Source organism: Cynara cardunculus (assembly GCF_001531365.2).
Source record: "Cynara cardunculus var. scolymus isolate 2C chromosome LG 12, CcrdV1, whole genome shotgun sequence".
Classification (NCBI taxonomy): Eukaryota; Viridiplantae; Streptophyta; class Magnoliopsida; order Asterales; family Asteraceae; genus Cynara; species Cynara cardunculus.
Genome location: NC_037539.1, coordinates 9965380 through 9980655, shown reverse-complemented (window position 1 = coordinate 9980655; position 15276 = coordinate 9965380). Strand labels below are relative to the sequence as shown.

Genomic DNA, 15276 nt, shown 5'->3' with positions numbered 1-15276 from the left:
ATATAAAATCAAAATTATAAAATAATAAAGTAACATAAAAATAATAAAATAATATATATTTTTCTAATGTAAATATATAAATAAAACAAAATAAATAAAATATAAATATATAATTAATTGAGTTGATGTTTATTAAAAGACATGATTGGTTCAATTCCCAACTTAATCAACACCCCTATTAAGGGGGTGCCATTAGCACTCCCCTTTGTTGATACGTCAATGATGTATCAGGAAAATATGAAAAATGAGGTTTTTCGAGGTTCTACCACTGTAGATGCTCTTAGAGCATCTCTATCAGATTTTTTATAATTTCTTTAAAATTGAAAAACAAAAGTTAAAATCTCTTACAAAATCACATTCAAGTTATCAGTTAGAAATTGTGGTTTTTGTTCCTATGGTTTTGAAAAATCTGTTATTGTAAGGCTGTTTTTTAATCTTTCCACCTTTATGCAAGCATCTGTTGAAATTTGGTGCATCATCTTTGCTTCGTCGAAACTAATCTCATCGCAAGTCACGACTGTAAGGTAAATCTCTCGATGACCAAAGACGCACATGTAGGTGACAGGATTTGAACCCGATTTGTTTCTTCCTTGTTTCTATCCACCACGTTAGCTTTCTTGTGCTAAGAACGCTTTGATGCTTATGTATATGAACAAGAGATATGTTCATTACAGAGCAAAAATAAACTTGTTGAATCAGCAACAAAGACGTTGTACGGCTCGATACATGTTTTGGTGTTGGAAATGCAACAACGAGAGAAGTACAAAACCTATGACTTTCGAAGGTGCCCAATAATCGTATGTACGACATTCAAGTGCTATGAAACTATACTAAAATTTGAGATATCTACTACCCTCGATCCAAGTACCAAGATGGTATCTTTGCACATCTTGACGGTTTATCTCATTGGCAATAAATATATGGGTCTTTGAAGCTCATCCTCACAGATTGCTGACTCGAGTCCTTTCAAAGACACTGAGGATTTTCTTAGCTGTTTCTATAGATGGCAACAGGGTCAGGGATATCGGGGATCGCAATCCCCATCCACGTCGGGAACAAGTTTTCTTCTTCATCCCCATTGGGCGTAGGGGATCCCCATCATAGAATTGGGGATTTTCCTTGTTTACAAAATTTAATTTTCTCTATAATATTTTATAAATGTCAATTAAACGTCGAAGCGACGTATTATTATAAAACTTCAATTAACCAAATGTCAATAGTTGCATTTGTACAAGACCAGTTCAAAAATAAATATATCAAATATAAACTATACTATCTTATTAAACAAATTTAGCAAAAGTCTTAAAGTCTTAAAATATTAAATGACTAACATACCCTTTTATACTACCCTTACCTTACATCACTTTTTCACCCCCTCATCTCCTCACACACACTCACTCTCTCAAAACCGATTTTTTTAATTATACTTTTAAATTTACACTTTATACCCCTATAATTAATTAATTACTTTACGTTCTTTGCTTTTAAATGTTTCATTTTAAACCTTTATGAAATTAACATACATAATCGTATATCAATTAAAACATATTTAAAAAATACATTTTTATTTTAACAAGTTACACCATTATAATCGTCTCGTTAATACCTTCGAAATGAGTCCWATATTGAATAGTTTTTGACTTAATTATATTATCATATATTATATATACTGTGAAAAAATATTTTTWATRTTTACGATTTATACTTTTATAGTTATTTATTTATATATATATACTATATATTTTGGGGTTAGACTGTCCAAATTGTATTGTATAATATGTTCTGAATTAATATGTTCATGGATTTTTTTGAAATATATATACATGTATTAATTCAACATTAATTTGAGTTTCTGGACAAGAAAGAGGGTAAGCAGTTGAAATTTCATTCTAAAACCCATYTTTTTGGTCTTTTCATGACTTATGATCTGTCAAATTTGTAGTTTTTTTATTGGTTTTGAGTGTTTATCTTAAAACTCAAGTTTCTTGGTTCTTTGCTCTTGATGTAAATCAAACACATTTGTTGAGTCATTTAAATATGTTGGATTTTAAACTGTCATACATTTTTTTTCATCGATAGTCTGTAATTGGAACTATAACTCTTATTTATTCAAATTGTATTAATATGTAAAGACCAAGTGTAACTTATATCATCGTTAAATCTTATCTTTTAAAACCAGTGGAACTTCAAAATCGTTAAAATTCATGGCTGCCGTCGCATTGCACGGGTACACAACTAGTATCTAATAATTCAAATTTTATACATCCACGTTGTTTTGTCACCAGAAATTTCTCCAAGCACTCAAACCAATATTATAATGTTTTCTGAAAATTTTCTCATCATCAAAGATTGATTATATTTTGAGGAGATCATGTATTGAAAAAAGTTCTATCTGGGTAAGCCTCCTTTGCCTTCTCATTAACGGGATGAAATCGCGTCCAATGCTAATTTTCTGGCGTAGATATTGACAGGAACTGATTATGTGTTATATATACTCATTGGCTTCGTCGTTATTATGATATTATACATACACACATATATTTATATATTATACATAAAAACTTATTAATAAATACTCAAGGTCGGGGTCGGGTTTGAGGGGTATCCCCATCCCCGGTTAACAAATTCTGGGATTCCCCATCCTCGTCTCCGTCCCCGTCCCCGTCCCTGTCCCTGTCCCTGTCCCTGTCCCCGGTTAACTCGAGGGTTCCTCGGTCAAACCCCAATGAGTACGGAGCTTTTTGCTATTTCTTGCTGTTTTTTAGGATCCTATTAAATTAGTCAAGATGAATGCAAGCTCGTCACTTGGTTAGAAAACTAGTTCTATTTCTTTATTTGTTTAAAATGGTTATTTTTCATCATTTGACTTGTTTTTCTGAACATTAATTTATAAAAACAATTTATTGACTTATTAGTGTGGCACCGGTAATAAGTACTTTTGAGTGTTTGGATAAACAACTTATACTGGTATCAAACCGGTAATAAGGAGTTTTTGAAGAAGTTAAACCCTTCTGATTTATAATAAGTTGATAAGTGGTTTTTTTAGAAGAGTTTAAGTTGTTTCAAATAAGCAAATCCCAAACACCCCCTAAATGTTATTCTTCATTCGACACTAAATTATACAACATCCTTCAATAATCTAACCGATTAATCATTTTACATCAATTTGTTCAGTATCCGCAAAGAGAGTCATTCTCGTTGTCATTTTATTCTTCTTTTTGTATATTATTTTCAATCAACCATCACATCTTATTTCGTCAAATGAAGCAAATACTGAGCTTTCCGTGCCACCCTTTTCTTATTCCCTCCACGGGTGTTATAAAAATCATTGGGCATTTCAAATCAGTCGAACCAAATCAATCTAGACCAATTTTTGGTGGTTTGAGTTATCTGGTCGTTCGATCCGATTTGAAAAATAGTTCAGGTCCAATTTGTGACTTGAACATTTTTTATACAGTTTGGACCGAACTGACCGCTAACATACGCACACATACATATTTATTAAGTATTGTTAGTTTTAATGTTAAAGAACTAACTTTTATAACACAACCAAAAAAAGGATATCGTCCACGACATTACTTTTTTAGTTCTCGCTTATCAATTGCCCGTTTTCTCCAAATCCACCAAAAATCCAGATTCTTAATGGTCCTTCAGTTCTTTAAATTGATGTTTGTTTTAATTTTGAATGTAGATGGTTCTTTTATAAATTGGTATATTATTTCTTCATAATGTTATACCGGCAGAAGTTTAATTTTAGAGATAAACTCGATGTTTTCTTTAGTTTAGAACACATAATAGGGAAAAACCGGTCAGATTGATGCCAAAGCGCTCGGTTTGAAAAAAATTCAAAACCAGCATGGCAGTTTAGTTTGTGGTTTAGGGGTTAAACTATGCAAACCGTACCACAAACACCCTTAATTCCCTCCATCTCCCTTCAATAAAACATCAATACACTATTTTTTTTTCTCACTATCATTCAATTTATATATACACCTAGGGCTGTAAACGAACCGAACGTTCAGCGAACCGTTCGATGGAAAGTTCGTTTATTTAATAAATGAACGAACATAAACAAATATTTTTGTTCGTTTAGTTAAACGAACAAACATGAACAAGAGTCTTGTTCGTTCATTTATGTTCGTGAACGTTCGTTTGTTTACTGTTCGTTTATATTCGTTCGTTCATGTTCGTTTATATACTAAATTTAATATATAATCTTTTGTTTATTTACTTTGAATTCAAATAATATTTATTTATGTTCGTTCATTTACGTTCGTTTAGCATGTTAACGAACGAACATAAACGAACACGAACACACCTGATTTCTAAACGAACGAACACGAACACAAAATATTTCGTTCGTTTACCGTTCGTTTGTTCGGTTAAGTTAAACGAACGAACATGAACAAGCCTCCGTTCGTGTTCGTTCGGTTCGTTTACAGCCTTATATACACCCCCTACACATACCTAACCACCCGATATAGTTACGTATTCGCTTGAATCAATGTTATTAGCTATGAATTCGAATTTTTTGGTATTTTCCATTTCTTCGTTACAGATGTCCAAATTTAACTGAAAGAACAAACCACCCTATCGAGTTACGTATTGGCTCCATATCTTTACAGATGTCCGAATTTGATTGAAAGAAACAAAGGGGTAACAAATGATATCACCACACTAGCTATTGTTATGTAGTTAGCATGAAGCACACATGGTCAAGCACAATCCACATCATATAATGACATTCTTCATACATTCTCAATTCATACTAACCTTGATGCAAATCATAGCTAATCAAGCACCATAAGCCAAACAAAAGCACCAACTTCATAACAAACACATCTTAACGCACAACCTGCACGTTCGATCAAAACCAAACCAAACGAACCCAGTAAATCTTGAGAGCTAGAGAGGGTAAAATGTAACACGATCGTTATTCCTTTACCCCAAGGACTAAACATAATGCAACTCGTAACCAAAAACCCGCATACAGAAAAAGGTTTAAAGCAACTAAAACCAAGAGAAGAAAATTAAGATAAAACTACCTTGTACAACACATTTTAACTCTACTAGTAACATAGAACAAATTTATGAGCTACAAGGATGAAACATTTTCCCATATAACTTCTCACAACTGCTCATTGAATCATCTAAAGTTTTTTTTTTTTTTTCATATAATATATAAGCTAGAAAAAGATCTAGATCATAACATCAAATCGAAACTCTTTTCACAATTTTTGGACGATGCCCTAGTTAGAAGAACCACTTGGCAACACAACAAGTGCACCGTCATCAATGGAGTGAGACCGGTATGCAAACTGATTCATCATGGTTTGTGGAGCTTGAAGCCGAATACTCTCGGGGTGTAGCTTTGTGTCGCCTTTTGTGGCTTCAGGTGGCCGTAACTCATCAAAAACAGGTGAGGGAAGGTGGTTCCAAAATAAGCACCATCGATATCTATGGAGAGTGAAGGAACAAAAATATGGACACAAGCAGTTCACCAAACTATATAGGTATCATTGCTTCATTCTCATGCTTAATTACATAAGAATAACCCAAAGAGGGAAAAGAAAAGATAGACAACAGATTTTAGTAGTAATAATTATGAAAAAGAAACAAAAAAACTTGACTCGTACTAAGAAAAAAGACATTAAGCAGACGTGCTTTTATGGTGCGAGTGTGTAACAAGCATATTTTATGATATGGCTAAACAATATAAACATATTACCTCGTTTGTCCCATGAAAATTGCAACATATTCTTCCTGGGAACTTTTACTAAAATTGTATATTTGCAAATCGTCATGTCTCGTGACTACAACAAAATAAGAGTTGATCAACTTCTTGCATCTATGTACTCAGTTTTTTGTTTCAAAGAAACCATCATTCTTGCAAAACTGCATATGAACTATCATGGACAAATTATATTTGCATAGTTTTATCCATGTTTGTTCATTCTTACAAAGTATGCTGTCGGGTTTGTCTTTTTGCAGGAACACTTGTTAATTTGCAACAAAAAGTGATGTATGGTGATCCGAAAGGTCAATCACTCAAACCAATAACGATGAAGTAATAAAGTTCGCCTAAGTTGTTCATTATTGAAGGGTGCTAAACACATTCTTGAACTATGTGTCTATGTGTTGAATTAAATGTTGCAATTTCCATGGGATAAAGCATGTACAAACTCATGCATAGTTTACATGTTCACTGAAAACTGAAAAAGCAAAGTTTGTAGCAAATCTGTTATCAAACAAGAAAATATTAATTTAACTTTTGTATAAACTCTATGTATGAATGGTATATCAAGAGTTTAGCATGCAATTTGAAAGCACGATAATAAACCCATGGCACTATAATGAAAGGATACTGCCTTGGTACTTGGATCGAGGGTAGTAGATATCTTCACATTTGGGACAGTATATTTTCACAGTACTCGATCGTGGTATGTCTGACTGGCCAACAGGAAGGCAGGGTTGTCCACAGCAGTAAACTCTTGGGCACCTTCCAAAGTCATAATTTTTGTACTTCTCCAACTATAATGTTTCCGATATATGAATCTTAAATCTGTGAGTCATGGAATATAAAGAAACAAGAAGAAGGATCAGAAGCATACCATTGCAGACATTCCTCGGGTGGTCAATATGTAACGGACATGAATCAGGCCATATAACATCTCAGCTGCTGATTCAACCAGTTCATTTTGTTCTTCAGTGAACATATCTCCTGCTCATACACATAGGCAAGAACCCATTCAAGTGAAAATTGGTTCAACACGGTATGGTCAATCATAAGTTGTAACAGCTCACTGGTTAAAATACAAAAATATGATGGTATCGTCAAATGGATTAAAAGGATGCTCTCACAATCATCAATCTCTATAGTTGAACATAGAAAAAAATCCAATGGGCAGTGGGTTGAGTCTCCCATGATGACCCCAGGAGGCTTCATCATTTTCAAAGTGTAAAACATTTGGTCCTGCAAGGACATGATGCAATTTATGTCGAAAATATTCTAGGTCTCACTTATCAACATATACAAATACAATTCATAGGGATTGTTAACAGGGAGAGACGTAGAGCATCAAAAATCAAACTTACCCATGTTCTCAGCAGGTAGATTCCGTACAATCTACCCCACTGAATCAATTGCCAAAAAACCATGTTCCAGTTAGTCTATATACAATGAGTATTTGAAGTATACAGGAAATAGAACCCAGTATAAAGCTTAAACCCATCCTAGAAAGCTTCCACACACTTGTATCAACAGCTTACTTCGAGATATTTCACACGCTCATTTTCTTCTCAATATCCCCTCATAGCAGTTCAGACATGCACCATGGAGCAACGTAGAGCAATCATACCTACTTGGCACCAGACCATGTCTATTTAGCACATGGCATATAGCTGTTAATGGTTATCAAATGTTTCTGTTAGTTTTAGTGTTGGTGACTTGCTGATTTCTCATGTTAATATTTTATAATTTCAGAATGTTTAGACAATTCCTCATACTGATCCTTCTTGGAAGTATGCCATCTGGCATCCGTGATGAAGACAATAAGGACAGATTTTGTGTAAGGTATGTCAAAAGAAAACTAGTGGAGGTATTTACCAATTTATAAAATATATAGTGTGTGTGAAGTAAAAATCAGGAGCAATGTACCAATCATATACTTGATCCATATAGAAGAATGCTATGAACAAATGGTTTGATGTGGGGAACAGTTGAAAGAGCACCGGGTCTTGCTAATGCATGCAGATGACCATGGGCCCAGCACAAGCGCAACTAGGAAAGACAAAGCCAAAACAAAGATCTCCAAAGTCGATGAATCTTTGTTTGGCCAATATGGGGGAAAGTTGATGATGTTGACTACAACCAATTTGAAGATGATGAACAAGAATAACACCATGAAAGGGAGAATAATGATAAAGATAGTGCCATCCATCCAACCAATGATCCATTGCTTCCTGATGATAACTTTGACTGTGATTCTTATCCCTATTGATGAATATGTTAAAAATACTACATATCATATTTTTGAGTGAATTACATTCTTGGTCCCCGTGTTATGCCCTGTTTTTGGATTTGGTTGAGGTCCGTTAAGTCAGTCATGCGCCCTTACATTACATGAGAGGCAATTTGGTCTTTCATCATTATCTCTTATTTAAAATTTATATTTTACATTATATATTATACACATAAAACAAATTAATATTAATATTATATATATTATCGCTGCCCTTCTTCCGGCAAAACACACTTCCTCTTAATCCACAAACCCCCTCCCTTTCTCCATGAAAAATCTATGGAGAGAATCGAGTGCGTGCAGTTTGTATGCATGCACCTTCAGCAAGAAATCCACAATTTGATTGTGTTGCCATTCAATGAAACCCTAATCCCGGTTGTGTTGATGTAGTAGGTTTTCACGTTCAAATCGATCTGCATTTGCGGTCAAATTGCAGATTTCTTTTCAAAAACCTTTGTTGTTCATCAATCTGCATTTCTATCTTTTTTCCAAATTTTCTGGATTTCAATCATTATCTGCATTTGAATCTGGGTTTTGCATAACTCAATTTTGATTTGCCTCTCCATCTTCACCTGGGTTTTGGGGTTCAGTCGTTATCTAGGTTTCATCTGTACCTATTGACTTTGGGGAAGATTTTGATTTTAGTTCTCTATTTGATGTTCTTGAATTTATGCATGAATTTGGGTTTACATAAAACAAATTTGAAGAATGAAGTTAGGCTTCTTGATTTGAAGAATAATAGGTGGGAAGATGGGTAAAAAAACCAAATTGCCCCTCACATGAGGAGCACATGACTTAACCGAACTCAAGTTAACGATGTTAACTCAAGGGACAAATCTGTTATATGAAACAGAAAACAAGGACGACTGGTGCAGTTAATACGTTTAAGGACCAAATCCAAAAAGAGGCATAACACAGGCATCAAGAATGCAATTCACTCCTTTACTTTTGTCCATCTAAATGTATATTATGTTTGAATACCATCACTTCATTAATTTATTTTGTAGTTTCTTTTTTTTTTAGTTGTTAAAAAAAAGCACACTGTGCTCACTATGCATGGTGACTGCTATGTTTCCCCTCATGTCAATCTTTGATCACCTCCATATCTATTCCTATTCTCACTGATGCATCCATATCTTTATGTTAGAGATGAACAAATCAGCTCAAGCAGATTAGCCTCAGCTTCTTAACCAAAGCCATTCCAATTGTTTAACATATCATCATCGTAAATCTCAATTTTCCCTTGTTTTATGGTACACTAATCTTATGTGCATGTGACCCAATGCTCCTCCATCATTCTTCCCACAAAACTAGCTATTCTCCTCAATATCCTATAAACTTGCTCTATCAACAATAAGATCACATAGGCTTCCAAAAACCACTAACACTTCATTGATTTGTCTCTTTCCTAATGCTAACATCATTACCTATCTGTTTCTTTGTAATAGTGATTTAAAATTCCGAAAAATATCCTTTATGGTTACTTTGTATGAGACATGCTTACAGCATTTTCCACAACATTAATAAAGTCGCACATTAGTTTCTACAATAGTACTTGATCAGAAAATACTAGATCCCCCCTTAATCTTGAACACTTGGTCCATATTGCATCAACAGCTTGCATAATCTCATTACCTAACATGATATCATTGGCAAAAAACATGTTACAGTATACAATCTAGCATCTCATTCTCTTTTCAAAAAAATAATCTAGCATCCCATTCATGAGCTCATCTATAATTACAGAAAATAAAAGTTGACCTAGGCTTAATCATAATGTAATAAGAACATTTGCCTTGAGATCGTATCTTTATAAGCAGTATCTATGAACAATGGAACTAGAGAATGGAAGATAGTATGATGCTCTAACCAAGTAACCAAAAAAAAACTTGAATTGACCGAATTGTCCTATATCCCTATCATTTATAAGTCCTACCATATCAAAACTATCCTAAAGACCTTCTTTCATTCACCAATATTGTGATCCTCATCATCGATGCTAGTGCTAACCACTCCGCAAGTGGAACATAAGACATGCAGATTTGTGATGAACGCACATCTAGACTTTTCTTACGAGACTTGAACCTTACTTCAGGTTATGTTGAATTATTGATACCATTCAAAGTTTCAAACCAAGTACTAGGAATAGAACCTACAACTTTAAGTACCGAAATGCATAGTGCTATCTACCATGAAAGACAAAAAAGAAAAACAATAACTGAATGTAATTTCTAGCAATAAACAAATTGAACCAAATAAAAAAAATGCAATAGAGTAATACTTTTCTAAATGCATGGAATTCCGGTGAGAGTGCGTATCAAACACTTACAAATATTAATTGCTTCTATCAATAGCTCATATGTATGCTTCTAAAGTCATTAGGGAAAATCTAGTGACAATTCAAAAATTCTTTATGGACACCTTATTGAAAAGGATAAAAATTGATCTCTAGTCAAGGGTAGTCACCTTCATGCCTTTATATACTAGATAGTCAAACTTGAGATGCAATACACTAATAGGGACAAATGGATTTGACAACATTGTCTTTGTGCTAAAGGTCAAAGATACCTTGCAGATTAACGTTGTGGAAGGAAAAAATTAGAATGTAAGAGCTTTTCTAATAGTTGGAACATTTATAAGCTAAGAAAAAGAAGCATATTAGCTCCTCTTATATTTATGAAAGTTACCTGGCAATGTATTTTGTGTGTTAATAAGTATGATAATAACCCAATTTGGTTGTCTATAGTGCTAATCTACTTATCTTGATCACCGGTGAGAATCATCTGAAAATTTTGTCTATTAAATAAATCCAAATTCTCAGATCAAAATAAAGACCACAAACTTGATCAGTCTTCTTAGTACTTAGTAGCATGCTAATACAGACTTTGTACCCTTACAAAAATAGATCACAGCAATAATGTGTATCCATAAACATCCTTCAATCATCTGTAAATAATTGTAGTCACTGAAGTCTAGAAAACGCTGTAAGTTTTAATCTAGGTCTGAAATTTCAATTATCAACTCTTTCACACAGACCTCTGACCTTGAAACATGCTACAGATTGAAGCAATTTTCCACTTATAAGAGATTTTCACACTTATATCCAAATACCAACTACGTTGGCAATTGATAATCTATTTGTTAATTGAATTATTGCTTTAGAAACCATCATTGTTGGCAATTAGTGCTTTTGCAAAATATCACTTAGTACACACGAACGAGTTAAATGGTGAGTGTCATAACTAGTTAGCTCTTTCAGAAACTCCTAATCTCCCACTTACAATCTGTTTTAATGCTAGAAAGATAAATTGAAGGCATTTTGCCAAATTACGGTGGTTCTTTAGAAAAGAACAGCCTTATAAGAGAGAGAAAGAACAATTATAAGAACCCCAACAATATAGTCAATATCCAACTATCTAAGGTTCAGAAAAGATGTCAAAAATATCAGGAATCTAGCTTACCATGAGAAGATTCTGCATCTAAGATTAGATCAAGTGCATAATCGAAATAAGGAACTTGACTGCTTAACCCACAGAGATTAAAATCGTCTTGAATGTACTCATCGTCAACTTCACAGAAAAATTCATTTCCTCGCAAATTGCAAAACCATGAAATCCAAGATGTATCGTCCTCATCAGAACCACTAACATCAGACTCCTCGCTGTCTGTTTCAGATTCATCTGCAATTAAAAGCAAAAGTGAATAGATCATGCTTGTTTGGCAAAAAAAAGATGGGCACTATCACATAATACGTTATGCACCCCACAAAAAAAGTACAACTAAAAGTAAGCTTATATTGTCTTTACTCTTTACACAAAAAAAGTATGCACCCAAATGATGATGACTTCATTTTATGCCAAAACAAAACAAGGCATGCCTTACTGCCTTAGAAGTCCAAAAAAAGAAAAAAGCATGTGTACATTATGTGTTATCCCAATCAGAAACACTTCGCATCCCAATTTTACTAACACTAATATTTGTGAGCACATTGTGCCTCTGTTTTATTATAGAGTTAAACATGCATTAAATGGCTAATTGACTTTACAAAGCGAGAGACAGATAACTGATCAAACAGGCTAGCATTGGCATAGACAGACCTAGAGGGGTGGTTAGGTGGCACGTGCCACCGTATTGTTCCTCTGTGGTAAGGTAAAAAAAATTAGGTTCGTGAAAGGTGTAACCGTTTTATTCTAGAAGATGCAACCGTTTTATATGGTGCCACTGTGTCCAAAAATTCTTGGGTCCGTCCCTGCATTGGCATTAGACCCAACCATAGCCATATAGTCATTCATGCAAGATAAGCATGAATACAAGTTCCATGGAATGTCTAACAGCAGTAAAAGAGATATTAATTGAAACAGGATATGATTATTCTCAAATCGATTTAAATCATAAGGGGGCCTTTTATGTTCAAAGTTATTAGAAATATACAGATTGTGCCTCTCTATTTAAAATTTCCCCATAACAAGACTCTTAAACTGCTCACAACAATCCAAAAATCCGTAATTGATGAAGTGCATATATGCATACTCTCTAGAAATATATATCCTCACACGAACAAGATGTAGAAAATTAGCCATAAAATACCGAATATGACCAAAAAAAGGTAATGCAAGGAATTTATCTACATTTATTCTTCTGGAAATACGCATCCCTTCCACCTATCTACAATCATAAAACTCTACGGGTAATATATTTCACAGAACGAAAACAGCGGAAAAGGCAACCCATTCGGTAACTAAAGATTTTTCAAAAGAAAACAAACCATCGGAGCACTTGTTTTTGGGGTTGGTAACAGTAGAGGAGGAACGGTTGTCACGATGATGGTCCATGTGATGAGATTTGCCACCTGCACCAGCTGCAGAAGTTGATGGCATAGACAATCTCTCTTTCTCCTTGATATTACTATTCAAAACCCTAGAAGTCGAGGGTGACGATGTCTTCTCTAAGTGCTTATCCAACGCGTCATTGATTCGTTTCCGATCCAACGGCCCACCTCCTCCGCCTCCCACCATCTCTGACTTCGCCGATGATCCACCTCGATCCCTGTACATGAATCTTGGTGTATTCGTATATATATGTAGATATTTCTCAAATTCCGGAAGAAATTACAGATCTGATTCAAGCTCACTTTAACCTAATCAAATGAATTCAAGAAAAATCAGGACAAACAGATCATAGATTTGAGAGACGTAAAGGGGGTGCATCCATCAAGACTGATCGAACGGAAATGGGAAAAATTAGGGTTCGTGAACATCGGAAGAGAGAGCTAAAGTTCTTGTTCTCTCTCTCTCTCGGTTTCCCATTGTTGATTTTTTAGAGGGAAAATAATTTTTTTATCAAAATAAATTTTATATCTTTTTAAATATTTTAATATATATATATATATATATATATATATGTAGGGGTGAGTTATTATACAACTTTTTATATTTGTACAACCAATACAACTTAATCTTAATCGTCCATTTAATTTGATGAATATGTGATTTTATAAAAGTTTTGATTGTTTCCTAATATAAATTATTGATCATAATTAGTAAATTATAGTCATCTTTCATAAATATTCAAATCAGAATAAATGAACTCTCACTATTTCTATAAATACTTAAATTGATTGAGTTGCATTTGTTATACAAATGGACATGGTTACATTTGAAATATACCCTATATATGTAATAAAATTTTATATGACAAATTATATAAATATAACTACAAGTTTTTCCTTGTCATAATAAGCACTCCATTTTTTCTATTATATTTTCAACACATGTGATATCAGTTGATTTTAATATGACATTTCATCATATTAATCAACAAATATCAGTATAATTTGACATACATATTATCAACAGTTGCAAAATTTACTGATTGTCAATCAAGATGTGTACAAATTATGAACAACTGAATAGTCACTGCAATTATTTGAGAGAGAAATCAATCATTACACTAACAAATCAACACGTTATATTTTGGCCAAATTTATGCATCTGATAACATGTTTAGAAATATATTAAACATTAACATGCTTCTAAAATATATTTTATTTGTAACGATACATCGTTCTAGTTATCTTCTTAGAATCATTTTAAAGTATTGTTAACAAATGTTTAAACATCACATGATATATCTGTAGAAATTTAAATACCACATAATTCTTTCAGTTACTAATAATTGCAGCCAGGGTCCTATATTTGATGATGAGATGTCATATCCTACTTTTTTGGAAGGACGGATTAAATTTTGGTCCAGACTAATCTCATGGTAAGTGTGGACTATAAGCTTCGCTTATAACCTCTGAGTAAGGGTCGTTTACCAAACACTTACCCAGTAAGCATTTATCAGTAAATTTCAACACTATCAGTTACTTACCAGACAAGATTTTAGTCCATCAAAAGTAATCGTATACAATAATTTATCCTGTAAGCGCTTACCTTGGTAAGAGTCGTCGCTCTCACTTGTCGGGTAAGACTCTTGGTCCTTGTCTCGCTCTTACTGGGTAAGATTCTTGGTCCTTACCATATTCATCTGGTAAACTAATGTGACTTGGTAAGTGCTTACACGGGTAAGCGTTTGGTAAACGACCCCTAAATCTTTTAATAGCTATGAATGTACATGTAGATGGCATGATGTGAACCTGAATTAGTTTTATCATCGCATTGTCTTTATGCACCACGCCACCACCCTTGTGGTTTCATCATATACTGGAATATGTAATATCATAGTTTCATATCACATAAAACTCACATTTGGTATGTGTGGCCATGTGGGTCTAATTGAGTATTTATTTAAGTGTTGCTTGGACAAGTCACATATGTTGCTAATAGCCTATATTGATCATATAATACTTGCACTAATTTTGGAAGGCTACCTTGCAGATCAGTATTAAATGAGATGGAATAAATCTTCATTCTACACTTCGTCCTCAATGTGAACGGTCGATAGAAACGGTGAATCACTCTTTAGTAAAGAGGAGCATACAAGTGGAAATTCCGAGTGGTAGGGATTGTGGATAACAGTAGTGCGGTCAGTTTTATATATGATTCGGTCTCATCGAAATAACTTAGTTTTCAAGGAGGAAAAAAGAATGTTGTTTGAATTCCAGTTGAGAAGTTTGGAATAGATTGCTAGAAGGGTCCGAAACAATAAGTTAGACTAGGGTTAATCAGGGACGGACCCAGAAAATTTTCTATACGGTGGCACCATATAATTAATATAATATAATATACATCTAAAAATAATTACAAAAAATATG

At 33.8% G+C, this 15276-nt stretch overlaps 1 protein-coding gene across 1 annotated transcript; it reads right to left on the bottom strand.

The window, feature by feature from the left end:
- Positions 1-5011: 5011 nt before the first annotated feature.
- LOC112522531 (casein kinase II subunit beta-1-like) lies at positions 5012-13313 on the bottom strand. The gene is made up of 5 exons (XM_025131720.1): positions 12787-13313; positions 11483-11701; positions 6612-6721; positions 6366-6531; positions 5012-5457 (listed from the first exon to the last, which is right to left on the bottom strand). Exons 1-5 carry the CDS (start codon positions 13073-13075, stop codon positions 5327-5329), a joined length of 915 nt encoding a protein of 304 aa, XP_024987488.1. The 5' UTR covers positions 13076-13313; the 3' UTR covers positions 5012-5326.
- Positions 13314-15276: the final 1963 nt, after the last annotated feature.